The sequence below is a fragment of the Calonectris borealis genome, chromosome 27 (genome assembly GCF_964195595.1).
Source record: "Calonectris borealis chromosome 27, bCalBor7.hap1.2, whole genome shotgun sequence".
In the NCBI taxonomy this organism is placed as follows: Eukaryota; Metazoa; Chordata; class Aves; order Procellariiformes; family Procellariidae; genus Calonectris; species Calonectris borealis.
In genome coordinates, this window is record NC_134338.1 from 4,571,813 (window position 1) to 4,599,776 (window position 27,964).

Here is a 27,964-nt window from a genome sequence, read left to right on the forward strand (position 1 = left end):
GGACCTGGATCTGAACTACGAACAAAAATGGTGGTGATTGGTCTGAGTCTGATGCAGAAGCTGGGGCAATTCACCTTCTGGGATGCACGCCACCCTCACCTGCTTGTGTTAGCTCAGCTGCTGCTGTATTTGACATTACACGACATAATAAGGCCAGGGAAGTGGGGAGAGGTTTTGTAAAGCCGTAACGATGCCCCACGTGGTTTGGAAGCCCTGGGATTCTGTGTCAACGTGAGGGCTAACTGTAGAGCAGGACCACTGAAGCGTGCCTACCCTTAGAAACTTCTCTTGCATGAGAATCCACTTGCTATTTTGAGCATCTCAGCTAGCAGCGCAGGCGCTGCTCGCCAGGCTGCGGTCGTGACTCTTCCCCATGCAGGGTCTCGGTCAGGGTCGCTGGTCTCAGGGGAGGCAGTTTCACGTGGCGGGGATGCAGCCGTCCCCCGAACCCCGGCAGGCCCAGGGGCAGCTCACAGGACGGGCCTGGGAAACTCTCTGCTGAAGCGTCCCACTGACAGAGCGGGAGCTGTTTGCAGGACGTTGATTTACCGAGCAGTTTTCTGTCGGGTCTGGGGGGCTTTTGCCAGGCAGGACCCGAGCCCAGGACCGGCGGGGGCTCTCGGGTCCCGCTCTCCCACCCCGCGGCGAGGGTGCAAAGCTTAGGGCGGGCACCGGCACCGGGCTGGCCCAAGCCCCGCTCCGCAGCGGGGCCCCCCACGGCGGCTGCCCGGGGGCGCGGACCGAGCCGGGCCCGGTGCCGCTGCAGGTGCGCGGGAAGGGGCGGGGGGACGGACGCCCACCGCCCCACAGGGCCGCCCGGCAGCCCCGCGCCCCGCACCGACATCCGGGGCCGGGTTTGCTAATGGGAGACGTAATTAACCCGGAAAAAAGCGCCGGCGGAGCCAGGGGCACACCCCCTCCGCCGCCCGGCCCTCCTCCGCCGCTCGGCGTGCGCGCAGCGCCCACAGCCCCCAGCCCGCTCCGCCGGCCATGCGCGGGGCGCGCAGCCCAGGGACGCCGCGGGGTGAGTGCCGGGGGCCACGCGTGTCCGCGGAGCCGCCGTCCCGCCCGTGGGCAGCGCTCCCCTCGGGCGCTTCTTCGAGGACCGCGCGGGGCGGGCTGGCCCGTGATCCCTCCGTCCCCACCCGCGGGGCTGCCCGGCAGGACGCCTCCCGCGAAGGGGCTTCGCAGGCCGCCGGGTCGGGGCGGCCGGAGGCGTCGGTGCCCGCCCGGGGGCGGGCTGGGAGGCGGCTGTGCCCGCGGGCAGGCGGCCGGGGGTCCGGCCCCGAGGCGGAGCGGCCGTCGTGGGGCTGGTCGGTCGGTCCAGGGATGTGGCAGAAGCTCCTGTCCCGGCGGCGGGGAGCATCCGTGCCTCCTCCGGTGCGAAGAGGCCCCCCGCCGCGCCGGGCTTGCCGCCGTGCCAGTCGCTTCTGCACCTTGTTGCTCGCAGCGAGAGGTAGTGCAGGGAGAGCCGAGGGGGCGAGGGCTGCTCCTGCCGGGATGGCCCGCGGTTCTGGGAATGGGGTCCCGGTGGGAGATCTGGGGGTGCTGCACGCTCTGATCTCGGGGTCTGTGGGATTGGTAGCAAATGTGTGGGGATGCTTTGGGATCCGCAGCTATTCAGAGTGTGTTCCCTGGCTGCTTTTCTGTGGTGAGATGAAGAACTGTATCCTTATGGCTCCGAGCCTACCTTTCAACAGGTTAATTACTTCATTAAGGCAAATGTCTGGAATTAGCAGGAGTTAGTTGCTGGGCTCTGCCTGCACCATCTGTCTCGTGTGTCAGCGCCGGATAGACGTCGGCAGGGCGAACTCTGGAAACTCCTTTGCAAGGCCAGGTAGAGGAAGTAGTGCTGCAACCGCTGCGGCTCGCAGCCATCGCCCGCGCGGCGAGGGCTGTCTCGGAGCTGTGTGGGGGCAGTGGGCATCGCAGCTTGCAGCCCTCGTGAAACGGAGGATGGTCGCCCTGCACCCCAAACAGCACCAGGGCAGCTCAGACGGATGGGTGTGAGAGAGGAGGAGGAGGATGCTGTGACTGCCTGCAGGTGCAGTGGACCGTGCTGCGGAGTGAGGTGCTGAGGAGATGCCTCCGGCCAGCACTGCTGTGGTGCTCTGAATGTCAGGTCTCCTGTTGCCCTGGCTTTTTCTGCTGCGGGTTTCTGTGGGTCGCACTGGCATGGCTGTAGCTATGCAGTGAGTGCCGGGAGCAGGACAGAGCTGCGATGGTGCGGTGAAGCGCTGGCGTCCTGGGGCTGCTTCCTGGAAAGTCTGGCTGTGTGGCTGCACACGCGGCCTTTGAGCCAGCAGTGACCGCAGAGAGGGGCTTGGGTGCCGTTTGGACGGTGCCCTGCGCCTTGTGCGTCCTCCTGGGAAACACTTACCTGTATCTCGGGAGGCAGCTAGAAGGTATTTTTGCTTTAAACCTTCTTCTATAGCCTAATTGCTTTTGTCATCTCATTAACTGAGCCAGAAAAGTGTTGTCCTTTTGTGGGATACTATGACTCTGAAAAAGCTGGGAAGTAGTCACTTCAGTGGCGGGGAAGAGTCCTGGAAGCCTCTGATGTGCTTCACTACGAAATGGCATAAATTCATAAAGGGGATCTGGTAATGAGATCCTGAGGGCCTAATTCGGTGCGATGCTCGGGACATTCAAGTCACTGCTGGACGGCAGATTACTTTCCATGAATCAGGCATGGGCATCATCCCTAAACAGTAGCTTCCTATGCCCAGTGCCAGTGTCATGTCCATCACGTTTCTGTCCTCTGAAGCTGAAGTGCCTCCTCGCTGCGAGGCCTTCAGGGACTCATCTGCACTTTTAAATGATGCTGGTTTTCTGTGAGGTCCTTCTCACCTTCAGTCCCTCTTATTCTCCCCCTCAGATTTCGTCTTCGGTCCTTCCTACAGCAAACACAAGTTTGGGTCTCGCATAGAAATATTTATGACTTTGAGTTTATGAAGTGCTGTATAAATAGTAAATGTTAGTGCAAACGCAGCATTTTCTGGCCCTCCCGGAGTTCCTGAGCAGGGGGACCAAGTACCCTCACACTGGTGGAGCTGGAGATGCTGCTTTTATCCTTTTGCTATGGGAAAGTACAATTCTCAGTGGCTGCAAGGAGACAGTTGGTGTCCTGCAGGCAGTGGGATGTGAGGGGACAGGGAGCCTGGCTGGCTGGGGGAGCCCCAGCCCCAGAGGTGTGCCTGGCCCCGGAGAAGGGACGGGGCAGATCGCCGCTCGCTCGCCGCTGCTGAGGAGCGTGGTCTGGAGGGCAGAGTTTGGAGCAGTTGCCATCTCCTCTGCCCAAAGCGTTTTTGCATATCCCAGTACAATCCGAGGTCAGCTCACACAGAAGAGCTGAGCTGGTTTGTGGGATTTCAGCCGAGCCCGTATTAATTAAGGATGGCAGGGGGAAATGTAGGGAGTCCCAGGAGGTGTCCCGTGGGTCCAGCACCGCAGCCCCGAGGGGCTGGGGGCTCATCCCTGGGCTGCCTGCGCCACAGCTCGGCTTTCTCTTCCCTCTCATAAGCAGAAATCTCTGGACTTCTATTAGCAGCAGGAGAAAGAGAATGTATGAGGCCTGGTCTGAATGTGTTGGTATGGTTGAAGGCACTTGGGAATCTGCTTTCTGTGTGCTTCTCCCCACCACAAAAATAACCCCACAAAAAAGCAGTAAAATGTGAAGTGCCCACATTAACCCTTGCATCAGGGCAAATGCATTGTTTTAAAACAATCTCTTGTACTGAAGCAGTACGATTTCCCTCTTAGCAAAGCCCTGATACCCATCTCTGAAACACTGGTGATAAACCCTGATCCTAACAACAGGTTGACTTGTTTTCTGCCACCTCTACCTTTGCAGCTGCACCACAACTCTTGCACAACACTTGCCTCTCAGGGCCCCACTCCACTGCAGCTATGCAGCTCAAAAATAGTATTTCCTCCTTTTCTGCATGAGATCTTTTATTTGTGCAGACTCCACTTCTGGCACCTGCGTGAGTCACCCCTCTTCTGCCGGACAAACCACACCAGATTCAGCGCGCATCCTTTTGGTAATCGCTGCCTCCATCCCCGCCCATCCACCCTAAGCCGTGGTGAGGGGGCTCTGCCCGAGCGGAGGGCTCTGCCCTGCCCACCCCCGGCTCTCGGTGCTGCTTTCACTCCCCGCACGGGGCTGGAAGTGATGGTGCAGAGACCCAGTCCACTAGAGCAGCCCCATTGCAGGGGTGCTGAGGGGTGCCCTTGCCGTGGCTCTGCAGCCAGCTCTGCTGTGCACGGTGGGTGGGAGCTGCTGCCAAATTAAAGCGGTGGCAATGTGCACCCACTCCCGCTGACTCAAAGCGGCTGCTGCTCCTGCGGGGTGACAGAGAGTGATGCTCGGGCTCCCCCGTGTCTTGCGCCCACGGGGGACACAAGCAAAGCCCATTTACGGGCACCGCGGCTGCCATGCTCTGCAGTCTGGCTGCTCAGGGCCGTCGTGCCCCGTGCCCGTGTTGTGGCAGGCTCGGCACGGCGTTTCTCCCTGCTTCTGCAGAGGGGGTTTGTACAGCGGCTGCCCGGGAGGTCGGTGTTGCAGCCCAGCTCTGCTCCTCTGCAGCCACTGCGGGCGAGGTGAGCTCGGAGGCTACATCCTGGCTCGCCCTGGCTGGGGGCAGCGCCAGGGAGGGTCCGTGCCCGCGGCAGACCCGGTGACACGGCTTGGCCCCGCGGCGATGGGTCATTGTTTTCCCTGCTGACTCGGCATCCTGGCTGCACAGATTTTCTGCTGGAGTTGCAGATTGTTTTCCATTTCCTGGGAGTGTGCTTGGGCTCTTTCTAGTGCGCAGTCTGCTTCGGGATTATTTTTTGTTATGGTTCCCAGGGACCTGGTGTCTGACGTCAAATCCTTTGTGGCTACTTTGTCCTCTCTCGGTGGGCCGAGCTGTGGCACGGGGTTGCGCCACGCTGCTGAGCTCTCCGGAGGGCAGCTCGGTGGGACGCGACTGCCGCTGTGACAGGGGCAGTTTGGGGCCCAGGGCTGTCACTCGGCATCGGTCTGCCAGTGGCCGTGGTGCTGCCCTGTGCTGCGAGCAGTCTCGGAGCCGGGCCAGCGCGCGTTTGTTCGGCAGCGTGCAGCGATCGAGTCCGTCTGCAGCTCCCGGGTTTCCAAAGTCCTGCAGTTCCTCGCTGAGCTATTTTGGTCCTGCTCGCTGCTCTGACCTGCCCTGCGCCCGGGCCGGCACGCCGGCACCCCGCTTGTCACAAAGGCGTGCTGGGCGACATTTGTGTTTGGCAGCTTCCCCACAGTGTGAACGCGCGGCTGTAGCAGTTTGATTTTGCTTTTCGTGTGTTAAGCCATGGGCTGTGGAGGCCTGGGGGAGGCAGCGGGAGCTTTGGGCAGGTTGGGAGACTGGGCCTGCAGGAAGCTCGGCCGGTGGCCGTGGGACGTGATGCAGAGGGGGAAGCTGGACGAGGAGCGAAGCCCCAGACCCTCTGCCGAGCGTCGTGCGGGCTTTCACGCCTTTTGAGCTCCCTGGCTGTGGTGGGGTTGGCGGCCCTCGGGGCTGGGGAGCGATGCGTCCCTTCGCGGGGAGGAACACGTTTATGCAAATGCCTCATTTTTCAGCAAGGGGAAGCCGCTAACGTGCTCGTGTGGGTCAGCCCTGGCAGGTTGTCCCTTCCCTCTCCCTCTTGCGAGCTCGGATGGGGGCTGAGCGACTGCGCTGGCATCCCGGCACGTCTGGCACTGGTGGGTCGAGATGGCTGTGGGTGCGGGAGCAGCTATCTCCCTGGGGAGCTGGGGCTGCGGGAGCACAGCACCCACCTCTCCCTGCCTGTCCCTCTCTGCAGGGTGATGTGAGAAGGAGCCCGGCATGCCGTACTTGGATCGACAGAACCGTATCTGTGGGTTCCTGGACATTGAAGAAAATGAGACCTGCGGCAAGTTTCTGCGGAGGTATTTCATCCTGGACACGCAGGCCAACTGCCTCCTGTGGTACATGGACAACCCTCAGGTAAGCTCCCGTGCTGCTCCCAGCTTCACGCTGGGCACCTCCGTGGAAGTTGTCAGCGAGCCTTTAGCTGCACCTCGGGCTCCCCGCAGGGCTGCCCTGGTGGAGGCGTCTCCCCCGGGTCCCCGAAGGAGGATGCTGTCTGCTGCATCGGTTGTCTGTTGGGGTCTCCGGTGGCTGGGTGCGGCCACGACCAAGCTCCAGCAGAGCAGCCGCCCTGCGACTTCTGTGGTTTCCAGGACTGCCCCAGCAGCAGCTTCCAGCACCAGGAGCCACTGATACCCTGGAGGAGCCTGTAGAAACGCTGTGCCAATGTGAGGTGTTACATCTGCCTTGTGTCTTAGCATAGAGTCAGTGATAACAAGAAAGAGAAGAGGTTATCCTAGAAATACTTGTCATCTTGGAAGTGGTGTCGTGCAGCAAAAGCACTTAGACCAGGAGCCAGGCGGTTGGGGGAGACGGAGTCTGTGCCCGTTGCGCCCGGTGTCTCTGGGAGCTGCCCCAGCGCTTGCGGTCAAGCTCAAAAGAGCAAGAGCCAAAGCTGAGCTCTAGGAAGACCTCCTGGAAACCCGATGGTGCTTGAGCACTGCTTGTAGGCCGGGGAGGCACCTGCCTTCCTGAAGAGCATCTCGCAGCAGATTCTTCATTGCCGTGTTAAAAGGGGAAGCGCCCGACTGGCCGCCCGCAGCCTCCTGGCCAGCGTTAGCCCAAACTCCTGCTCTCTGGGCCGCGCGAGGTGGGAGTCGGAGCCCGTCGTGCACCCGAGGTGCCGCTGCACGGGGCGGTGAGCGGGACGGGCAGTTTGGAGTGGGACCGAGGAGCGCACGCACTCAGGTGCAGCCCAGCGTGGCCGGTCCCAGCTGCCTGCAGGGTGCGAGGTGAACCAGGTGCACAGAGAAGGGAAGTGGCCGAGGCCGGCAGCGTGGCTGTTGCTTTTGCTGCCTGACCCCAATGACACCAAATGACAGCTTGGCTCGCCTCTTTTGCATTCTCCCTGTCATTTAACTCCCATTGCTCATTAAATGTTTTGCAGAACCTGGCCATCGGTGCGGGTGCTGTCGGATCTCTGCAGCTGACCTATATCTCCAAGGTAATGTCGGGGTGGGGCAGAGGGAAAATAAATGCTCCCTGTTGTCCCCTTATCTGTGTGGCTTCCCTGGGAGAGGCGCTGGCTCGCCCTGGCAGCACCCGAGGCGAGGTCCTGGTCCTGCCCGAGCCCATCCCTTGGACGGGAGCCTGAGCAGGTCTGTGGGAAGAGGGGAACGTCCCTGCAGCACGGCCGATCCCAGCGCTGGGACCGGTGTTCGCCTTCACCCGCAGACCGCCGCGGGACGGGCTGTGAGGTTGGGGTGCAGGAGGAAGAGGAACTGCTCTGCCATGAGGAAGGACGCGGGGCGGCCGGGGCTGAGCGTGGATGGGAGCATGGCGTCGGTGTGAGCTGGGTGTGGAGCTGGCAATCAGCACGATGTTGCTGCCCCAGCACCAGTCCGAGCCAGGGTTTGTGCTCATACCACGGTGCCCCTCTCGCTGTGGCACTCGGTCCCCATAACCCCGGCGTGGTGCCTTCCGCTGCGGGTCCTGCTGCAGCCCGAGGTCTGCGGGAGGGTGCTCATCACACCCAGTGAAGGTGGGAGGTAGAGACGGTGCCCAGGTCCCTCTCGCAATGGGTTCGGGGGCACCAGTAGCTCTCCCCTGTGCTTAGAGGGCAGCGCCCTGAAGGATGAGACCTCTGGAAGCTCGGTCTTCTGTGTGTCTTAATGGCATTATCCGGCTTCCACGGGAAGGCGAAAATAGTGCAATAAATGAGAACTGTTGCAGGGCTGGTGCCTGGCACGCTGGAGCCATGGCTGCAAGCACGGCCGCGGAAAGCAGAGCTGCCACCATCCTTTTCCCGCGAGCTGCCCCTCGGCTGCTGCTGCTGAGGGGAGCGGGGGCTTGTGGCCACCGCGCCGGGCTCAGCTCCATACTGGAGCCGGATAAAGAATTGGACAGATCTCTCTGTTCCTGCTGAATCATGATTTATAAATTAAGCGCAGATGAAGCAACGCCGGGAGGTTGAGCCTTCCCCATTTTGGAAAGAACCTCATTTATAAATTATATACGTTTTAGTCTAAATGAAAATTGCTGTAGGACAGCATTTGGTCACAAACTGCAGGACTGGGTTATGCCAGCGGCTTTAACTACCAACTGTAAATATGCCAGAAAAATGGAGGTTTGCTTGAGAAAACATATTTAAAGCATTATAGACTGGCTCCGAAGGAGGAAGCCTGTCAGAATAAATACTCCATGAATGCTGTGCTTGGAGCCCCGGGGAGTATTATTCTTATATAAATGATTCCTACTCTTTAGGGAGAAACCACTGCTATTTTCCCTCAATTTTCTTAATTGCTGACAAGAGCGACTGTGTTAGTCCAGCAGAAACTCGCATTTTCAAGGCCTTTGAAAGCTTTCCGTTCCTTGCTTTGCAGTGCAGCCAGCGCTGGAGGGGACAGCGGGAGATGAAAGCCCCGTCTCCGCGCTGACCTTCCGCTGGGACCGCGCGTTCGTTGCTGCATGTGGTCTGCGTTACATCCGATACGGGCCAGTTCCCGAGAGCTCGCGCAGCTGCGCTGCGGCTCCTGGGCTCGCGCCGTGCACGTCGTCCTCGTGGGCGTGGGACGTGCCAGCGCCCCGAGGGCCGCGCTGCCGGGGTCCTGCCCAGCCGTTCCCGGGGGCGGCGGAGCCTGGGCTGGGAGCAGAGCCCCGCGGGCTCCCGCGGTGGCACACAGCAGGGCTCCGACTGGGAGGGACTCGGGCTGGCTGGCTCTCCTCGTTTGCAGACGGGGTAGTTGCAGGGCTGGGGATGGTGCCTCCCCTCGGGCCGGAGCGGCTGCTGGGCACAGCGCAACGAGGCTGCAGCCTGCGGTGTGCAGCGGCCGGGCGCTCGCTCCTCGGCCCTGCACTCACACTGCAGCGTCGGTGCTGGACGGGGGCTCGGATGAACCGGGAGCATAGACTCGGTTGGAGCTTGGGGAACACCGGCTTCCCCTCCGTTGTGGGTGTGTGGATGGAAACTTCCAGCTCTCGTGCATGCTGTTGGCATGCACTATTAGCTTTAATTTTTTCTTTAATTTGCTCTGTTGCAGGTTAGCATCGCCACCCCAAAACAGAAGCCAAAAACTCCGTTCTGCTTTGGTAAGTGAGGGGGACCCCGGGCCCCCCCGGGGCTCTGCTGGGGGGGACACCCCACCACGGGAGGCTGTGGCTTAGGTGCCTCCCCCGGGAGCCCTCCCGGCTGCTGCCGTTCAGTCCCGCGGGACCTGCCTGCAGCATCCTTGCGGTTGGGGAGGGACGAGATGCTGCCAGCGCCTGGCACGTCGTGCCAGAGGGCCAGCGCAGGGCCCTGGCCCCATGCAGTGGCCCTGTCACTGTGACCCCCCACGCGAGATGCATGGCAGAGCCTGGTGAGGGAGGCAGGACCCTATGGGTCCCCTGCACGGACCCCGGCTTTCGCTGTGCTCCTGAATCCTTTCCGTGTGTCCCGCTGTGCTGCCCTACACTGTGCAGTACAGGGTTTTTTTTCCTTGTTAATGCCACAAGCTTCTGTTCCTGTTGGTGCAAGGAAGGGGTGTTTCGTGTCCAATTCCCCCCCACCCCAAACGGCCACAGCCCCACCCACGCTGCCTCAGTGCCTTGTGCGTGAGCCGTGAACTGAGAACTCAGGTTTAAAGCAACAGAAGTGACAGCACAAGCACATAGTTGTCCCAGGGGTTTGGTGTTGCCTTTGCAATACTTTACTACGAGGGATGTAGCCCAAGACAAAGACCAGAGCGCATGGCGCATCCCCACGCGGGGACGGGGCTGCTCCAGAGGAGCCCGGTGTGGCAGAGCCGGCGCACAAGGCTCGTGGGAGTTTCAGCAAGATCTTGTGCCGTTAAAAGTATCTCCAGCTTTTTGGTGCAGAAATCCTCCGAGAGCTTCCTCTGACCCGTCCGGCTGCTGGCCAGGAGGCAGCGCGCGCGGGGGAGTCTGCGGGGAGCGTGTCCCCGAGGAGCTTCCCAGGCCCCGCTGGGGGTTCGCACCAACGGTTCGGATGAGAGTTAAAACCCAAGTGCTGAGTGAAGCAAGTCCCAAGGGGCCCTCAGACGCCCCGTGCGAGGGGGTAACGTGAGCAGTAGTTTGGGCTGTGCCACAGCCCGGGTTTAAGCCTGGCTTCAGCCCTGCCCTCCCCAAGCTCTGGTGTAAGGACCCAGCCGACCAGCTGCCACGTCCCCCCTCCATGCCTGAGCGCTGGCCCCTCGGCCGCTTTTCCATGCGAGAGGTTACGAGACCGATATCTGCAAATCGCTCTGGGACTGGGAGTTGAGAGATGCTGTCTTGCTGATTTATAGTTTAATTTGTTTTAATAATGCTAAGCACTGAATGGGGTTCCCTAACGCTTCTTTTCGTTCCCTTCTTTGATAGTTATCAATGCTTTATCTCAGCGCTATTTCTTACAAGCCAGCGATCAGAAGGACCTGCAGGACTGGGTGGAGGCGCTGAACCGGGCCAGTAAGATCACGGTAGGTTCGTTATGCTCGTCTCTGGTGTTGCTGTGTCCTGCCTTGATGGATCGCTCGATAAACGCCTGGAAGAGCTGTGCTTTTCCTTCTTGCTGTGCTCTCCTCCTCCATCGCCTCCCCGGTCCCACCTGAGCAGCAGTGATGGTGGTGGCTGGGCTGTCCCCAGCCCCGGAGCAGGTCTGTGCCAAACTTGCCAGGCTTTCTTCTGGGTTAGCGCCGAGGCTGCGCTGGGGAAGGATGGAAGCGCAGCTCTCGGCTGGTGGCTGCAGTGTCTTGTCCTCCTTCTGGAGCCCGCTCTGCTTCTGGTGCATCCCTTGTTTTGCGGCTGAGCGAAGCAGCTGTAATACGGGGCTGTAGCTCCCGAAACCCCCTCGTTCCCAGGGGAGCGTGCCCGGGTCCCCCGGGCGGCCCCGCGAGAGCCGGGCTCTGGCACAGACGCCCCGGGGCTGTGTGCGGTTCTGCCAGTGCGCGGGGCCGGGCTGGTTGGGGTCCGGGAGAAGAGCTCCGAGCAGAGGAGGGATGTGCTGGCGATGCAGCCTCTGAGCACGCGGGCCGGACGGCTTCGCCGTGTCCCTTTGCAAGGCCAGAGCTCTGTGGTGACCCCCCTCAGGGGTCTGGCTTCAGACGGGAGATGTTCCCTCCACCATCCACAGGGATCCTGCTGGTCGGGATTTACTTTGCTGCTGTTTGCTCATGCATCTCCGCGCTCCCTGTCCAGCTGCTGTGGGGGACGGCGCTTGCACCCTGGGGAAGGTCCTGTGGGATCTGTCCCCATCCCCGCCTGCTCCGGGGACATTTCCCTCCTGTCAGCTGGGATACCCATAACCAACTCCTCACTGTGGCTGTCAAAGGGCGTCTTTCTTGTGCTTCAATAATTTATTTACTCAATTTTTATTCTTCCTGGAACGCCGGGTCTTGTGAGGAGGTGCAGTGAATGCCCTGCGCTGCCTGGATCCGAAGGAGTTTGTCTGCCATCTCCTCTCATTTGCTGTTGTGTTCATAGAACTGTAAATTAATGCTCACTGACCCAGCAACTCGCAGAGACTGTGCTCTCAGCTGCCCGGTGCTCCTGGCAACGAGGGGTGACGCTGCGCTCCCTCTGTCACGCGGGGGGAGCAGAAGCACCGTCTGCACGCTGTGTGTTTGATGCTCAGCTGGCAGCGCCCGTACGCTGGGGCTCCGGGCTTGGGTGTTCGCAGGACGGCTTCTTCCTGGACCTGGGACCTGGGGGATCCCTGCGGAAGGGTCAGGGGCACTGCAGGCTCCTGTGTACCTGGCAATAGCCATATTGCCAACGTTTAATGCTAGGTCATGCACTGATGCATGTTGTTTGCGGTTTGTGAACTAAATATAAGGAAAAACCATGGCAAACAGTTTAGGACTGGGGCCTATCAAATAACTTTTTTCTTTGATTTTTTTGTTTAAAATCACTGGAGTGCGGTGTTGTAGTCCCTGTGGGAAACTCATCTGCAAGACCAGGCTTGTATTTTCTTTTTTTATCTGCAAATACATTAAATGTGACAACTCTGCGCCTGAAGCCACCAAAGTGACTGCACGGGCTCTGGCTTGTACCTTCTCTCTTATGGGTTCAGGTGATATTGGCTACAAAAAACCCACCTCAAAAATGGGTAGGAGTTGTAACCAGAGCCTGCCAAGGACATTTGGTTACCACCGGGGTAGTTTCCTCGGGGTAGTTGCCTGCAGGCAGCCCGTGTCGCTGCCCTGCCAGGCTGGCTGAGGTGGGAGCTGCTGTGACGGTAGGCAGAGACACTTCTGTTTCCGCAAGAAACTGCGGTGATTTTCATACCCTGCTGTTGGCCAGCCCTTCCCGACTCCGGCTGCATGCTGGCTCATCCAGCCCTGCAGGGAGGAGTTCTCGCAGGCTGGCTGGGAAACACGGGGCTACCGGGATGCGGGTGACGCTGCCGCTCTGCCCTGCGTGGGAAATCCCTCTCCCCGCTCTGCAGCTTCCCGTAGGTCTCCGTTTGCTGCTCCGAGTTGCAGTGGCTTCATCACCTTGGTGTGGGTGGAGAGGCACGGAAGGGCCACGGGGAGATGTTCTGGCTTTCGGCAGGGTTTTGACCCTTACCAGCCTCTGGCCTTTGAGTGGTCTCCCTCTTCCCCCGGGCTCTGCAGGGCTGCCGGGCTCCTGGGCGTGGGGTGCATCGCACCAAGCGCGTTCATGTGCGCTGTATGTTCGGTGCACGCTGCCACCGGCTGAGCCCCTCACCGCGGTGAGACGGGGAGGATGGGGCAGTGGTTTGGGTATTGCTCCTGGTGTAGAGATCCAGGTTCAGCTTCCGCTTCTCACGGAGACTTCTCCTCTGCTCTTGGCAAATCGGTTCCGGTGTTTCCTCACCCTGCACACTGTCTTTGTAGCCAGGGCCTTGGCGGCTGAAGGTGTGAGGCGTGCAGCGGGCTGGTGTGACCGTGACAAGGGACTCTGCTCAGTTCTGCACGAGGAGGCTCGAGCTGCTGGCAGCGCTGCCCCGTGCCGGGCACTGAGCAGCACCTTCCCCCTCACGCTGCTGCCTGCAGAGAGATGCAGCTCCTTCCCTCTGCCCCGCTGCCCGTGCACGCAATGTCTCTGCATCTGCGTTGTGAAACCGTTTCCTCCGGCCGGGTGGCCTGTGCCGGCTCCCCAGCCTTGCCGCGCACCCGCCTCGTGCTCGCCCACGTTGCCGGGGCAGGCGGCTGGTGCGTGCCGGTGCCCACGGGCGCTGGTGCTCTGCACGGGGCCCTGCAGCGCAGGCGTGCGGGAGCCTGCCAGAGCCCCTCGCTCTCACGGCAGCAGCATTTCCAAAGCAGGAAGCGATGGCACCTGAATGTGCCGCTGCTGCCTGTCCCCTGCCCGGCGCTGCCTGTCCCATCAGCCAAGCCTGGCTGTTGGAGAGCACCCGGAGCTCTGCGCGGGCAGCGTGGCCGTGGGGTGACCGGGATTTCATCCTTGTCCCTTCCTCCTCTCCTGCCAGACTTCTCCTGCCTGCGGGTTTGTGAGGTCTTAGCACAGACCTCTGCCCCCCAAGACTTAAGCCAGGTCTCAGCCTAAACACGAGTCCAGCCGTCTGCCTCGGGAGGGACTTTAGAGCTGCTGAGAGCTCTGCTCTGCCCAGCCAGCAGCTGATGCATGGTGCGGTTTGCACGGAGAGGAACGCGTGTCGCTCCCTGTGCACTTCGGGGTGGAAGGCAGGAGAGTGGGTTGGAGCCAGAGACCCCAATTTATGGCATTAGAGAGGTGGAAGTGCAGACTTGGGAAGGAAAACTTGGAAACCCGCCTTTCTGTCCAGAGCCAGGTGCCAGAGGGAAGGAGCTGGGAGGGGGAAAGGGAGGGTACCGGTGCTGGGAGCCGAGTCCCCGCGGCGCAGCCTCTGCCCGGGGATGCAGGGCCACTTGCAGCGGAGACACAACCTGGCCGGCTGCGCATCGGTGCAGGACACGCAGGCATTCAGCATGTAAAATAGCACCCGGCTGTCTGCTGCACCCCTGCGAATGTGCTGCAGCTCAGCCTCGTTAGGCAGACGAAAGCTCATCATTAAGCCTAGCTGTAAGTAGAGCGGCGACAATTAAAGGAGCAAGTGTCCCACAAACGCATCAGGCTGCAGAGGCGAGTCGCAGACTCGTGTGAGGTGATGCTTAATTATTCACCATCTCTCATCTCCCATCGCAACGCCTCCTGCAAACCGCCTGGGTGGGGCCCACACCCTCCTTAATTGGGGTGGCTTGTTCATTTATTATTTTTTTAAAGGGACATTGCTGCACTTAGGCTGGGAGGACAGAGACGATGGTGCCCGGTGCAGGCATGGGGCTGCCCGGCATGGTCATGCCTGTGTCCTTCACCCCCTTTCTTTCTTCTGTAGGTGCCAAAGGGTGGCAGTGTCCCACCGGCCACGGAGATCACGAAGCCTCCGGTGGTGCCCCAGGCCCAGGAGAGGAAGCCCCAGGTGGCCTACAAAACCGAGATCATTGGGGGGGTGGTGGTCCACACGCCCATCTCCATCAACCAGGTGAGCTGGCAGGATCTGTGCACCGTCCCAAATCCGGGGGGTGGAATCCCTGCAACATCAGCACCCTGCTCTGGTCTCTCTGTTCCCCATGTATTAAGAGCAGCTCCTAAAAGCAGAAAAGGTGGCCGCTTTCTCCATGCGTAGCTGGGCGAGGGCATTCCCACCACACCCTGCTTTGATGTTGCTGCACCTCGCTGCCGGGGGCCCTTCAGTGCTTGAGCCGGGCTTTGAGGGGTCCCTGCCCGCTGGCTTTTGTGTCTGGCTCCTGCTGCTGTCACTGCCCTGCCAGCAAGGGTGTGCTGCCTTCCGAGTGGAGCGGAGCGAGGGCGGCTGGGTGTGCAAATCACTTGTTGCAAACGATACTCAGATTTCTGCTTTAGGAAGGGAGAGCACGGGGAAAGGGAGTGTCTGGGCGTTATTATTCCTTTAGCATCCTGCTGTGCCCCGCCAGTACTGAGCAGCGCAATGGGTGGAGAAATACTGTTATTACACAGCAGCGATGGGCTCTGTCGTTCTCTAACCCCATGTCGGAGCAGCAGAGCTTGTGGACGTGGGTCCCTCGGCATGGCTCTGGGCTGGGACATGGGGTCCAGGGGTCTGGGGGAGCTCCGGGGGCCCGGGGGAGGCTCAGCCATGGGGCTGGAGGCAGTTGCTGGTTTGGGCTGTTGGGGGGGCTGGTTTGCACTTTCATTTCTGGAAACCAGCTCGGTGCCTGCAAACCCTTCCCACTCAGGGGTGTATAAATAGCTGCACTTAGCACCCTGTAGCACCTCTCCTTTGTCTCATCTGAAGTGTGATGAGACGAGGGGGTGTGAGGAGGAGGAGGCCACGAATCTGCAGCTTCCTGGCCATCCCGCACCATCCACCCACACGTCCTGGGCCCAAATCCCCCATCGCGGTGCCCGGGGCAGAGGGACCCCGTGTTCCTGCCCCCATCAAAGCAGCCAAAGGGACCGACCTGTCCTGGAGGCGGTGGCTGGCACCGCTTGCCGTGGCTCTGCACCCCCTTCCCTCGGCACGTGGCCGGGTGTGCACGTGGCCGTCGGTGTCTCCCACCCTTGGGCACTCGTCTGGCTCTGGGTCTCACTTCAGCTCTTATCAGAGGCAGCACTAAAAATAGAGCAGAGAATTAGATCATTGCAGCATTTTTTTGCTGGCAGGCGCTTTTAACGCTTCCCTGGCCGCAGGGTTTGTCGGGGTGCGGGGGTGTGTGGGGTGCGGGGGTGTGTGGGGTCGGGGCTGTTCCCAGGGCTGGGCTAGCAGCTGTCCCTTCCCGGTGCCACTGCCCCGTGGGATGCTGCTGGACCCTCGGCCCCGTGCGTGGGGTGGGGAAGGGCAGGGAAGCCTGTGCCTCCCCCCTGCTTCCCTGCGTGCCGTGCAGCCGGGGCAGCCTGGCTGCCTGCTTGCAAACAAGTGGCAGCAGCCACCCCTGTGACTTTTCTTTTTTGTTTCAGTGAGCTAAAGCTGCTCTTTCCTCCTGACTCTTGAGTCTGCCTCCCTCTCCTGCCCTGCCACCGCCCCCCGAGAGCCACGAGCTCCATCCTCAGCCCTCAAACGATTTCTTTCTTTCACCAAGGGGTTTTTTAAAGGTGGTGCATCAGCTGCTGGACTGTTTTCCATGCTCTTGCAGCTTGCACCGTGTGAAATGGCTATTCCTCCACTGCAGCTTCCTGGGCGCGTCCCTGGTTTCCTGGCTCTGCCCCGGCCGGCCGGTGCTGCCCCGCAGCGGCTCTGGGACCCCAGGAGGGAGCCCCACACACTGGCTGCACCCCCAGACCGGCCAGCAGCATCACCCCGGCTCCCGGGCGTAACGCTCCCTATTGCAGCAGCATCCCCATCTCTGGTTTTGGACATGTACACCTGTAACGCTCGGCAGAGCCGGTGCAGCCCAGGCGGGGGGAGCGGGCGGTTTCCCCTTCCCGGCCAGGCTGGAGCTCCGCTCTGCCGCTCTCTGGAGGTGCCGGGCAGCAGTTTGGGGCCAGCCAAATGGCTGCTTGTCTCTGTCCTGGAGAAACCAAAGCAGCCTCTCGAAGGTGCTGGAAGGAGCAGCGCGGGCAGGTCGCTGGTTAACCGCACCGGCAGTCGCACCGGCACGGGTGCCATATAAGGCTGGCAGCGGCGAGAGCCACCCCGGCTGCCATGGCAATTCTCAAACCTCAGCGCGGAGCTGGAGGAAGGGGTTGGAGGGACGGGGGAAGGAGATGAGCGCAGATGTTTCATCTCAACCATCCTCTGCGCTGCCGAGGGGGAAGGGAGGGCACTGCCGGGGAGAGAGGGGTGCTGCTGGCAGGGGGACAGGGTCCGGCCCTTGGGATGCACTGGGAAGTGCTCGGGGTGAGCCAGGGGATGGGTGCTGGATGCATGGCCACGTGCACAGCCTGTCCATGCTCACAGCAGCAAGCATTGTGCTTGGGGAGAGACAGCTCAGGGCCAGGGGAAGTGGGAGTTCTCTACCTGAACTCCAAGCATCACAGTTTCTTTTGAGAGAATTTGGCTGTGAAGATGTGGAGCGGAGACTTTACGGCTTTCCTGAGCAGTTTGTTCCCATGATATATTGCCTTCTCCACTTGGAGAGCATCCCTGCTTTCTAACTTGGGTTTGTCTGGCTCTGGCTTCCAGCTGGTGGTTTTTATTCTGCCTCCCTCCGCCAGATGAAAGAGCTCCTCGTACCTTGCGTTTCCCCCCAAGAAGGTCTGTGGTGCAGTCGAGTCACCTCTCGCTGCTTGATAAGCCAGGCAGATGAGGTCCTTTAACTCCTCTGCTGCAAGGGATTTTCTTCAGCCCTCTAATTGCTTCTGTGGCTTTTCTGTAGCCTTTCCGATTTCTTAACATTGTTTTTAACGTGTGGGCGCCAAAAGAGTGACTAGTACTCAGGCAGCAGTCTGAAAAGCTGCATGCAACGAGATAAAACGAGTGCTCTACTCTGGTTCATTCCCCTCGTGTCCAGGCATTGCAGCTAGCCCTCGGCATGCAGCGCTGCACTCAGGGCTTGCTTCAGGTTGCTTTTTCCTCCAGCTCAGGTGTCCTGCTCTCTCTGTGCTCCCCCGTAACTCTGTGCTCTCCACTTGCAGAACGGGGGGGACGGAGGGGAGAGCAGCGACGTGGCCGCCCACCCGCTGCTGCGGCGCTCACAGAGCTACATCCCCACCTCGGCCGCCAAGCCGCCCGCCGGGCCCCCCGTCCTCAAGAGCGGCTACTGCGTGAAGCAGGGGAACGTGGTGAGTGCCGGGGGTCCCCTGCGCCACGGGCAGCGGTGCGGGTGGCGTTGGGCTGGCTGCTCCCCCGTGGGTGGGGGATGCTCCAGGGGTGCTCTGGATGCTGGACCGTGGCAGCGCGGGGGGAGCGCCGGAGCCCAGCACCGAGCGGTTTCCTCCACTCTTTTCCAGAGGAAGAGCTGGAAGCGCCGGTACTTTGTTCTGGATGAATTTTCCATCAGTTACTACAAGTGTGAGCAGGTGAGCAGCCCCCGCCTGGGACCGGCTGCTCCCAAGCAGGGGTCTGGGGCTGCTGCACTCCCATGCCGGCGCGGGGGGCTCCGTGGGAGGCACATCCCAGCACTGCCAGCCCCAGGGGCCAGCCAAGCCCATCATCGTCTCCTCTCGTCTCTGCAGGACAAGGAACCCTTGCGTTCGATTCTCCTGAAGGACATCTGCAAGACCCACGAGTGCCTGGTCAAGTCTGGGTAATGCTCCCGCCCGCGTTTCCCTGGACGGCAGCTCCTGCCGTAGCCCCGGCTTGTGCTGGGGCCGGAGCAGCGAACGGGAAGCTCCGGCTGCTCCGGCTGCTGTGGGAAGCAGCTCCCCGAGGAGCCGAAGCGGAGGAGGGCAGGAAGGAAACTCGGCTCCCTCCTCCGGGGAGCCCAGAGGGCCCCGAACGGTGGCTGCTGCTGCGAGCCGGGGCCAGGCTGAGCTGTGCTGCCGCTCGCTTTTCTTTCATAACCCTGTAACCCAAACGTTGCCTCTTTGTTTTGCTTTTAAGACATTTCTTCCCCTTCAGCTCCATGAGCAGGTCGGGGAAACGTGGCTGGATGCAGGATATTGTCCGTCCTCTGTCCTTCTGGTGCTGATAGCCATCTCTGTTGGGCAGGCGTGCTCCTACAGCTCTCTTATCTCCATAGATTAAGCAGTATGGGGCCCTGCACAGTAAACAGCATCCTATGACAGAAGAACAAAGGTGTTCTTAAAGCTGACGAAGGCCATATATAGGCGTTTTCCTTAAACTAGCACAGGTGGCTACACAATGTCTTGGGAACAATTTATTGCAGCAAATGCTGATAAAATCGAAGTAACTTGAAGACTTGCAATGGAAAATGAACTAAGAAAACAAACCTCTTTAGCTAGATGAAAATATATTTTATGAATATATCTTTCAATTCTTATTTTTAATAGAAATAGAAAGTTCACATTTAAAATGAACTGTAAATGAGATGGATTACGGGTCTGGGGAGGGGTGGGGGTTTGCCTGCAGGCATCAGAAGCTCGAGTCTGTTTGTAGCTGAAGGTCTCTGGGGAGCTGGAGTCGTCTTCTCAAAATCCTGATGAGATCCAAGGTTTGCCTTCAATATGTTTTTCCCAGCACAGTCCAGAGATGAGGGTAAATATGGATTTTTTTTTTTTTTTCATCCACAATGACTTCTGGGTATGACCGTCTCTTTCTCCTTGTTTCTAGTGACCTCCTGATGCGGGACAACCTCTTTGAAATCATAACGAGCTCCAGAACCTTCTACATCCAGGTGAGGCAGCCGAGGCGGTTTGCTTTTCTGCGCAGTGAGTTCGGCTCTCGACAGCTCGTGCAAGCCACGCTCCTGCAGACAGGCTGCTCCCCAGCAGCCTCGCGGCCAGCAAACACAAGCAGACGAGTTTGTAGCAGCTTCGCCCGGCGTCGGGGCACAGGCGGCGAGGGAGAACTGCCGGGCGGTTTCACTTCTCCCCTTGGGCTTATTTATAATAGCGGCTATTTGTGTGAGCAGGAAAAAGCAGAGACAAAAGCACAGGACGATCCGATGAGCATCCCGAGTGTGCGGGGCTGTGTCTGCACCTCCCCGCTCCTGCAGATTTGGCCAGCCCTTCTCTGCCGCGGGGAGGGGTATTAAGTCGGTCTCTCCGTTGCTGGCTGAGCTGGGTGGGGAGGCAGCGGACGGGGCTTGCTGTGCGCGGTGCTCTTGGCATTTGCAGCACCCCTCAGCACTTGCGAGTCCCCGAAGAGCAGCCAGCGCACCGTGCCATGCCGTGCAGTGGATGCTCGTCCCCACGTGCACGGGCAAAAGCCCCAGACGCTGCTGCCCAGAGAGCACAGCCCCGGCGGGCTCGTGGCAGGGTGCAGAGCCCGAGCCTCTGCCAGTGCAGGGGCAGGGTTGGTAACACCCTGACTGTTTTGTTTTCTTTTTTTTCCTTAAATGCTTTATCTATTCCTGATATAAAAATGCTGCAATGTGGAGAGTGGCTCCCCTTCTGCGGGGGGAGATGGGGTGGTGCAGTGATTTTTAAGCAAGCATAAATTAGTAGCAAGTATGCTGGGAACTGACCTGTCCATCTGCGTCTCCACGCTTCGCTGCGGTGAGGATCAGCTCTGGCTGCGCCGGGGACTTGCGGAAGGCAAAGTCTCATTTGGGCTGGTGTGTTTTGCAGGCAGACAGCCCCGAGGACATGCACAGCTGGATCCAAGTAATCACAGGGGCAGTCCAGGCCCTGAAAACCCGCCCGAGGGTAGGTCATGTCCTTTCTGCTTCATATTTAGTGTCAAATGAAGATCATGCCAACGTACAAGATACTTATTTAGTGGCTTGTGTAAGTGCTCGGTTAGCCTGTTTCCAGGACGAGAACCCTGGGTTTGTTTTCCAGTCACTTGAAAAAGATTGAAAAGTGAGATTCAGTCATTGAACTGGACCTGCGTGAACCCTGCTCTGCTCCGAGGCAGGAGCGAGAGCCTGAGTGGTGGCAAAGGGCCATTTAATTCAGACTTTCACTTTGCTTAGGGCTTTTTTCCCTTTCTGCAGAGCGTTTAAAGGGCCTGGGCCGGGTCCCCAGGGCTCTGCAAATTGCTCACAGCAGTTGCACACACAAAAACCCAACCCCAGCCAGAGCTCACTCTGCGTCTGTCCTTGCAGGAAATGTCCTTCATGAGATCCACCTTCTTGGTCAAGCCCGGGGGCTCCGCAGCCCCCTCCCAGCAGAGGCAGGCAGCGGAGGAGAGGAGAGCGCTCTGCAAAGCCCCCTCCACCTCCTCCTGGCAGCCCTGGACGCCGGTGCCGCAGGCGGAGGGGAAGCAGCCGGCGCTGGAGGAGGCACCCACGCTGCTGAGAGACTCGGCGTTCGTGCCGGCCTTCACGGAGCGCGACGCCGGAGCCGCGCTGGGCAACCGCGTGCGGCACAAGTCGGAGCCGCAGCATCTCAAGGAGAAGCCATTCGCCTTCGACCTGGACGATGAAAGCATCCGGACCTCCGATGTCTGACCGGGCGCCGAGCCACCCCCCAGCTCCGCGTGCCGCCTCCCCGGCTGCGGGGGTCCCCATGAGGTGGTTCAGGGCGTGCGGCCGCGCCGGGCCCGGGACGGCTGGTCTCCACGCGTCCGCTCAGCGCCTTGGACTGAGCTCACCCCGTCGTCTCAGCAGGGGTGAAGTGCCCCTTCCCTCCACCGCTGCTCTTCCCTGCGATACAGGATCCAGCTGGACCCGCGTCCCGGCGCCCTGCTCTGCCGGGGAGCGGGGTCCCTGCCTGCTCCTGCCTGGGCTTTGCCCGGGGTGCAGCCCAGGCGGCTCCGTGTTTCGGAAGCTGCCTCCGGGCAGGGCGACCTGCGGGCGCCTCGTGCTGCCGTGGCTTGCTGTGCAGGCCGGGAAGCGCTGGTCCCCAGCGCACCCTGGCACGGGGGCATCCTCTTCTGCAACTGCATGATTTCCCCCAAAAACCAAGCCTGGAGGAAGCAGCAGGAGGTCTCGAAGGCGTGAAGGGGAGTGTGGCCTTTCTTGTGTTTGGAAAAACATTTTTCTCCTCTTTTGTGCTGCTCAGTTGCCAGCCCGCAGCTGCCTGCACAAGGGACATGCTGCAACTTCCCGTTTTGATGACTTTCTCCGTAGGAGACCAGCTCTTTACACTGCCTGACTAGTGATGTATCGACAAATCTGTTGGCTTTTAATTATGTCTTTTTATGTCTGTGGCCACTGTTAAACCCCGGCACTGGCAGGCTCCCTGCTCAGCCCCTCCGAAAGGCTTATCGGTACTTTCTGAGCGTGAGCCTGGGCAGGCAGCCGGTGCAACGGTGGCTCCCGGGGACGGGAGGATGCTCAGGTACGGTGTGGGTTTTGCACTGCGTACATCTGGGCACCAGAAGCCGTGCCTGGGCGGTGAAGTGCTTTTAGCACAAAGCTGAAGCGTGTGAATGAAACTGGGAAGACTTGTCCAACCAACTCACCTGCTGCCTGCCGTGGAATGAAAATGAGCAGAAGTTTTTAGAGCAATGTGAACTCGTCATTTCCATAACCAAATCGGCTCCTGTAGGAGGTGCGATAAATAGCGTGTAGAAAATTCGGGTATTCCCTAGGCAGGGAGATCGCCTGATATCTTCACCCCGAGATGCGTGTGTAGTCCTTGGTACCGAGCGAGGACACTCCTCTCCGTCCTTGCTTGTGTCAGCAGCAGGTTACGTTGGCGTGACTTCCTGAGAGCTGCATCAAGCCCATCCAGGCGGAGGTGCTGCTTCACCCTTCGTTTGAAGGCTCTCGTTCAGGCCTGACTTACCCAGACCCGAGGTGGCAGAGTGAGGAGCGTTGCCTGGGGCGGGTCCGTGCACCACGGAAAGCAGCACGCGTTTGGGTCGGAAAGCTTTAGTCCGGAATTGCATTAAGCTGAAACGAGCAAGTGAAGGCATCCCGTGCATTGAGCTGCTGCGGGCGTCCCCAGCGGCGGTGCCCTGCGCGCGCCCTGCGCCGGAGCGCTGGGCAGGGCTGCGGGAGGTGCCCGGGGGCCAGGGGCTGCGCGGGGCCCTGCTGACGGGCACGTGGGAACTTGTAAATGTGCTTGCCTTGGCCCAGCTGCACTGCCGTGTCGCACATGGCACGCTCTTTGCCATCTCAGGTACATGCCAGCTGGTAAATCCGGGTGGCCGGTGCGGGAATTGCATTGCAAGCTTAGCAGCGCATGGGGTGGTCTGGAGTTAACGAGGCTTCCCTTTACTGTGGACTAGTTACCTGCTCTTTTTTTTTTCCTTCTTTCTTTTTTTTGTGTCATTACATGTTCTCTGCTCTGCAAAATCAGCTCAACGTGCTCCTCTGGAGCAAAAAATCTGGTTTGTCCCTGCCCTTTCCAGGTCTCCAGCTGTCTGGCAGCTGTGCTCAGGCTCAGCCTGGGATCGAGCCGAGCTTTATCAGTTGAACTCCGAAGCGTTGATGGATCTTAACAAGATTAAAATTGCATCTTCCTGCATCAATCCCTGGTGCTGGAGGGGCTGCTCCTCCAGCTGTGCTCAGCTGGCGCCTGGGGGCTTGGTGCAGCCTGGGGGGTGGTGACGGGGCCTCCCGAGTGCGGGGTAAGACTGGCTCAGAGCGGGGTCATGTGGAGGTGCTGGAGAACATTGAAACTATGAAAACGAGTGGGAATCGATGCAAACGGTACAGGATGAGTGTTAATATTTGTTATTTAATTGTAGAAACCTAGATCATGCTTTTCCTTTTTCTTCTCCTTTTTGCTTTATTTGCACTAGTGTTCATGCTTTTCCTTTTTCTTCTCCTTTTTGCTTTATTTGCACTAGTGTTCATGCTTTTCCTTTTTCTTCTCCTTTTTGCTTTATTTGCACTAGTGTTTGAAATTTTTTTTTTTTTAGGCTGACTTGTTGTTTGGCTCGTAACAGGGTGTTTCAAAAATGTTTTAATAGTTTGGTAAGCCTATCAATCATAGAGTCACGGCATTTGGTGATAGCGCTCTGACCTCATTTCTGGAAAACATCAAATGCAGAGGGACGATGGTTACTTTGTGCAAGGCTTCAGAACCATGGAGTACCAAGTTTTTTTGTTGCTTGATAATTGCAAAGTTTCCTCAGGCCTGGGATGGTAAAGCAGAAGCTTGTTGCACAATTAGGGTTAATTATCCAGGAGGAGAAACTAGCAGTGGCTCCAGTGCTCTTGCGACATTCCTGTTTCTCATTCCCACCCTCCCTGCATCCCCAGGACAGCATAAAGGCTGAGTGTGAGACTGCAACGAGTGTGTTCAAAGTCGAGCCGGGCTCCAGACCCATCCGTGATGCGGGTGGTGTTGCGGGGAGGAATTTCTCTCCCATCCCCGAGGACCAGGCAGATGCAGCCAGACCTCGATGGAGCTTTGCAGCATTGTTTCAAAGCAAACCGGTGTCGCCTCACCTCTGCGTTTGCCTCCCAGCTCTCCGGTGTGGGGATGAACACAACGCCGCCGTGGCTGCTCCCTTTTCAAAATGAAGTGTGTGCTGTGGGTTTTCCCACTTTCCTAGGGATGTGTGCAGGTTCAAGGAATCTTGTGCGGAAAGAGTGGTGTGAGAGATGGGTTTGCTCTTTTCTGTGAAAACTTCCGAGAGGTCTCAGCCGTTTCTGCGAGTGCTGGCTGTGGATTTCAAGTGCTCTTAGGGCTGGGGTGCCTCGTGCGGGCGATGCTCCCTGACTCCCATGGTGTCGGTTACCCACCTCCCACCCCTCGCCTGTAAATGCTGGCTGCAGGAACACCCTTTTTTCCCTGTGTTTTTAAATAAAGAAGGAAATCCCAGTCACTTTTCCAGGCTGTCTGTTGGCGTTGTGCATTTTGGGTAATGATTGCTGGGGGTTTGAACGCTGTCCCCCGGGGCGGGGGGGACAGGGCGCAGCAGTGGGGGGGACCACAGGGGCCGCCGGCGGTGCTCCCCCCACGTGCAAGGGGAGCAGCGATCGTGTGCTGGAGCTTTAGGGATGCTGCACGGAGCTGCCCAAGTCCTACCTGGTGTCTCCTGTGCCACGCTTACAGCTGGAGCCCCTTGGAGGCCCCCACTGCGGAGCTGCAGCCAACCGGGCTGCCCACCCCACGGTGCCCCACGGCATCCCGCCGGACACCCCGGCCCCCCAGCCAGCTTCAGGGGGAAAAGCACCGAGGGGAGGGCAAAGGGCCATCATGGCCTCTGCTTTGAAGAAGTTTTTGATCTTGTTTGTCACTGCTAGAAAACAAGGGGACAGAGACTAACTGGGCGAGAAGCGTCCCTTGCTCCCAGGGCCTGCATCTGGTAAGGAACATGACAGATTGGAGCAGAAACCGTCCGTCCCCAGGCGATGTGCATCCCCCCAGCCCGAGGTGCAAGTTTAATTTCATCGCTGATGATAAGACAGCTCCAGCTATTGCTCATCTTGAGCTCTTCCACAGGTAAGTGTGTCCCAATAAAACTGGTTAAAACCCTTCGTTGCTTTTTTTTTTTTTGTTTTAATGTCACATTTTCCAGTGAGAAGTGGCTGAGCACACTTCTTGGGGACATCTGTGAAGCGGGCACAGGCGCTGCTGCCCTGCACACAGGCCAGTTCTGGGTGTGAGAGGGGGCGAGCGCATGGTGGTGGCGGGGAAGTCACAACTATCTTTGCCTTTCTGAATAAGCGGGCGGGAGGAAAGCTGTCGGACCAATACCCCTGGTATTCCTCAGTGTAGTCCATGACAGCCCCCTACACGGAAGGAATCTGAGGTCCTGCTGTGAGCTGGCAGCTGCTGGGCTGAGGACATGAGGAGATGTTAATGACGATGGGCTTTTGCACATGGGATTATTTTTTATTTTCTTTCTGGCTCGCTGCATAATTTTTTCCCCACCGTGGGCTTTTCAGCCCCGTTGTTCCACTGGTCTGAAGAATGTGGTAGTTTCATGATGAAGCCTCCCCCCCACGCCAATGCCCTGAGACCTATTCAAAGCTGCCAAATTCAGATTACTTGTGACCTAAATGGGATATAAGCCCCATTCCCCGGAGGGGAGGAGTTGTTGCAATAAACCACAAACCAACACTGGAATAGGCAGAATTCCTGGCCAGATTGAACCCCGTTGCAGCGCCATTGGAGGCAGAAGTAGAAGTAACACAGGCAGAAATTCACCAAATGCAAAGGGCTGGAGGGTCCTCGGTTTGCAGAACTGTGAGAGAATGGAGGGTGTACATTTGCCGTATTTTACGTCAAACGTGACTGGACTTTTGCATATATGGATTTTGTGTCTGTTTCTGGCTGTGACTTACTGCAGCTTCCTTTTCCCGTTTTTATTCAGCTCGGTAAGTTTTCAGACTGCATCTGGTGGGCTTCCTCTTTTGGATGCGTGGTTGCTTGAAGCTCCCACTCATTTCAGTACCGCACGCGCCTGGTGCCGTGGGCTGAGCTGGAGGGGTGACAGGCACGCAGACGGGAGTTACCCCTTGGCAGCTCCGGCCCCTTCCCTGCTCTCCGACGCTCTCAGCTGTTCCCTGCAGCTCTGGGTGGAAACGAGCTCTCTGTCACTGATGAAGCAAAGCTGGTATTTAACAGTTTTGTAAAACACAAATGGTTGCCACTGAATTGTCACAGGTTTTAAAGAATACAACTGTCTGGCAGCAGGGAAAGGGAATGCAACCTGCTGCCATGGGCAGCACGATGGAGTATGTTTTGAAAAGCACACTTATTTACTATGAAGGGCAGGGGACAGGAGAAGAAATGGGAAATTTTAGGTTAACAGGTACTTTGGAGTGGTTGCAGTGTCCTACAGATGATGTTTCTAGAATATGAGCATGGTAGGGAGAGTTACATCAATGGACACAAGGGCTTCTTTTGAGGAGCCTGAATGGTGACTTTATTTGCTGCTTTGTGGCTTTTCCTGCCTGCAACAGTGGGAAGTAATGTTCTCCAAAGGGTGCACATTCTACTAAATCTAACCCAGCTTCCCCTGCAGCCAGTGAACACGGTTTTACACAAATAATGTAGAATTAGAGCTTGTCACTTTGCCATAGAGTATAACTTTGTGTTAGGTTACTCAACTGTAAAGGTTTGCAAAGTCGAGTAACACAGAACCACACGCTAGTGGCCTGCGTCTCTACGTGGCTGTATGCACTCTACTAATACTGGAAGTACGTGGAGTCAGCTCCTTCCAGACTTTATTAAGATTTGTTTGACCACCTGTGTTTGCAAGGTCTGATTTCTTAAACTGTTACTGCTTGAAGAGCAGGGGATCCAGGTTATTTTAAACAAGCAAAATATATACTGAACAATTTTGTGTCCAAGGTTTGCACAGAGGAATTAACAAGAATAATTGTTCTGCGCGTTAAGTTACAGCTTTGTAAATCCATGTTTGCGCAAGGCAGAAGTCTGTTCTGACGCTGCGGAACAAGCTGGGGAGCCCGTCTCCAGGCCTGCAGAGACGCCGTTACCTTCTTTTTGGGCTCAGCTCTGCTCCTCTCAGTACACGGTGCACCAGTTGCTGCCGTCGCTGGGCATCAGCCCGCCAGTGATGAGGAGAATCAGATCCACAAACCACCAGATCCCCAGTCCTCCGAGAGTCAGCAGTTTCCCCACGGCGGTCCCGGTGTGGCCCAGGCAGAATCGATCCACTCCGAAGCACCCCAGGAAAAACGAGTAGAGCAGAGTGGTTATAAAGTAGTGTCCAGTGTACCTGCAAGGGAAGCGGTCAGAGGGGCGTCAGGCCGGGGCTGCGGAGGGGAGGCCGCCCCGCGCCCTCGGGCAAGCGCTCCCCGCCGGCCTCGCCCCGTTCCTTGCGGCGGGGCTCCCTCCGGTGGGGCCCGGGGGAGGTGCAGGGGCCGGGGAGCCGGCGGGAGGAGCGGGGCCCGCCCGCCCGCGGAGAACGCGTCCTACTTGACGCAGGGCCTGCTGCCCCGCAGGAAGGTCCGCGGCTCGGCGCACTCGATGCCGTCCAGCGCTCGGCACTGCACCCGCGTGTGGTCCACCTCGCCGTAGGCCTGTCCGCCGAACTGCAGGCAGCGCGGGCGCCCTCAGCGCGGGCGGGGCCCGGGGGCCGCCGGCAGCGAGGCCCGGCCGAGCCGCCCCCGCCCCGCCGCGCCCGCCCCTCACCTTCACGCAGCCGTGGCCCAGCTCCTGCTGCGCCGTGGCGTTCCCGCCGTGGTCCACCGGCTCCTCGCACTCCACGAACTCCTCGGGGCTGCGGGGAAGGAGCGGGCGGTGAGGGAGGGCGAGGCGGCCGCTGCCCCCGCCCCGCCCCGCCCGCCCGCCCGACGCTCACAGGTAGGTGCAGAGGACGAGCGGCGCCCGCGGGTCGGTGTAGGCCCAGGCGGCGGCGGGCGGCCCCGGCCCGGGCGCCTCGGCCTCGGTGCCGTTGTGGGGGGGGCCGCGGGAGGCGCCCTGCAGCAGCAGCAGGTTGCCGAGCAGCAGCGCGGCCTGCCCGCACAGCAGCGCGTAGCCCACCGGCCCGCCGCGCCGCGGCGCCATGGCGGCGGCCGCTGCTAGGAAACGCCGCGCCCGCCCCGGCCTCCGGGCCGCGCCGC

At 59.3% G+C, this 27,964-nt stretch overlaps 2 protein-coding genes across 3 annotated transcripts; one reads left to right on the plus strand and one right to left on the minus strand.

The window, feature by feature from the left end:
* The first annotated feature begins 898 nt into the window (after nt 1-898).
* Nucleotides 899-26,293, plus strand: PLEKHA2 (pleckstrin homology domain containing A2). The gene is made up of 12 exons (XM_075174936.1): nt 899-1,024; nt 5,821-5,984; nt 7,015-7,071; nt 9,107-9,155; nt 10,425-10,522; nt 14,380-14,526; nt 17,598-17,744; nt 17,913-17,981; nt 18,138-18,208; nt 19,195-19,258; nt 20,154-20,231; nt 20,633-26,293. Exons 2-12 carry the CDS (start codon nt 5,844-5,846, stop codon nt 20,975-20,977), a joined length of 1,266 nt encoding a protein of 421 aa, XP_075031037.1. The 5' UTR covers nt 899-1,024; nt 5,821-5,843; the 3' UTR covers nt 20,978-26,293.
* TM2D2 (TM2 domain containing 2) lies at nt 26,275-27,939 on the minus strand. 2 transcript variants are annotated; one of them, XM_075174950.1, is made up of 4 exons: nt 27,703-27,937; nt 27,534-27,621; nt 27,318-27,433; nt 26,275-27,117 (listed from the first exon to the last, which is right to left on the minus strand). In XM_075174950.1, the coding sequence occupies exons 1-4, from the start codon at nt 27,906-27,908 to the stop codon at nt 26,904-26,906; spliced, it is 624 nt and encodes a 207-aa protein (XP_075031051.1). In that variant the 5' UTR covers nt 27,909-27,937; the 3' UTR covers nt 26,275-26,903. The 2 variants fall into 2 exon arrangements, with proteins under 2 accessions (XP_075031051.1, XP_075031052.1); XM_075174951.1 differs by lacking the exon at nt 27,318-27,433 and having other exon boundaries at nt 26,586-27,117; nt 27,703-27,939.
* Nucleotides 27,940-27,964: the final 25 nt, after the last annotated feature.

What these genes read in the sequence shown, in the direction of transcription:
- TM2D2 (XM_075174950.1), bottom strand. Translation starts at nt 27,908, where the DNA reads ATGGCGCCGCGGCGCGGCGGGCCGGTGGGCTACGCGCTGCTGTGCGGG. An exon ending in TGGGCCACGGCTGCGTGAAG is followed by an intron (nt 27,434 to 27,533) that starts GTGAGGGGCGGG and finishes CGCTGCCTGCAG; the next exon opens with TTCGGCGGACAGGCCTACGG. An exon ending in GGCAGCAGGCCCTGCGTCAA is followed by an intron (nt 27,118 to 27,317) that starts GTAGGACGCGTT and finishes CTTCCCTTGCAG; the next exon opens with GTACACTGGACACTACTTTA.
- PLEKHA2 (XM_075174936.1), top strand. Translation starts at nt 5,844, where the DNA reads ATGCCGTACTTGGATCGACAGAACCGTATCTGTGGGTTCCTGGACATT. An exon ending in AGCTGACCTATATCTCCAAG is followed by an intron (nt 7,072 to 9,106) that starts GTAATGTCGGGG and finishes GCTCTGTTGCAG; the next exon opens with GTTAGCATCGCCACCCCAAA. An exon ending in CCAGAACCTTCTACATCCAG is followed by an intron (nt 19,259 to 20,153) that starts GTGAGGCAGCCG and finishes TGTGTTTTGCAG; the next exon opens with GCAGACAGCCCCGAGGACAT.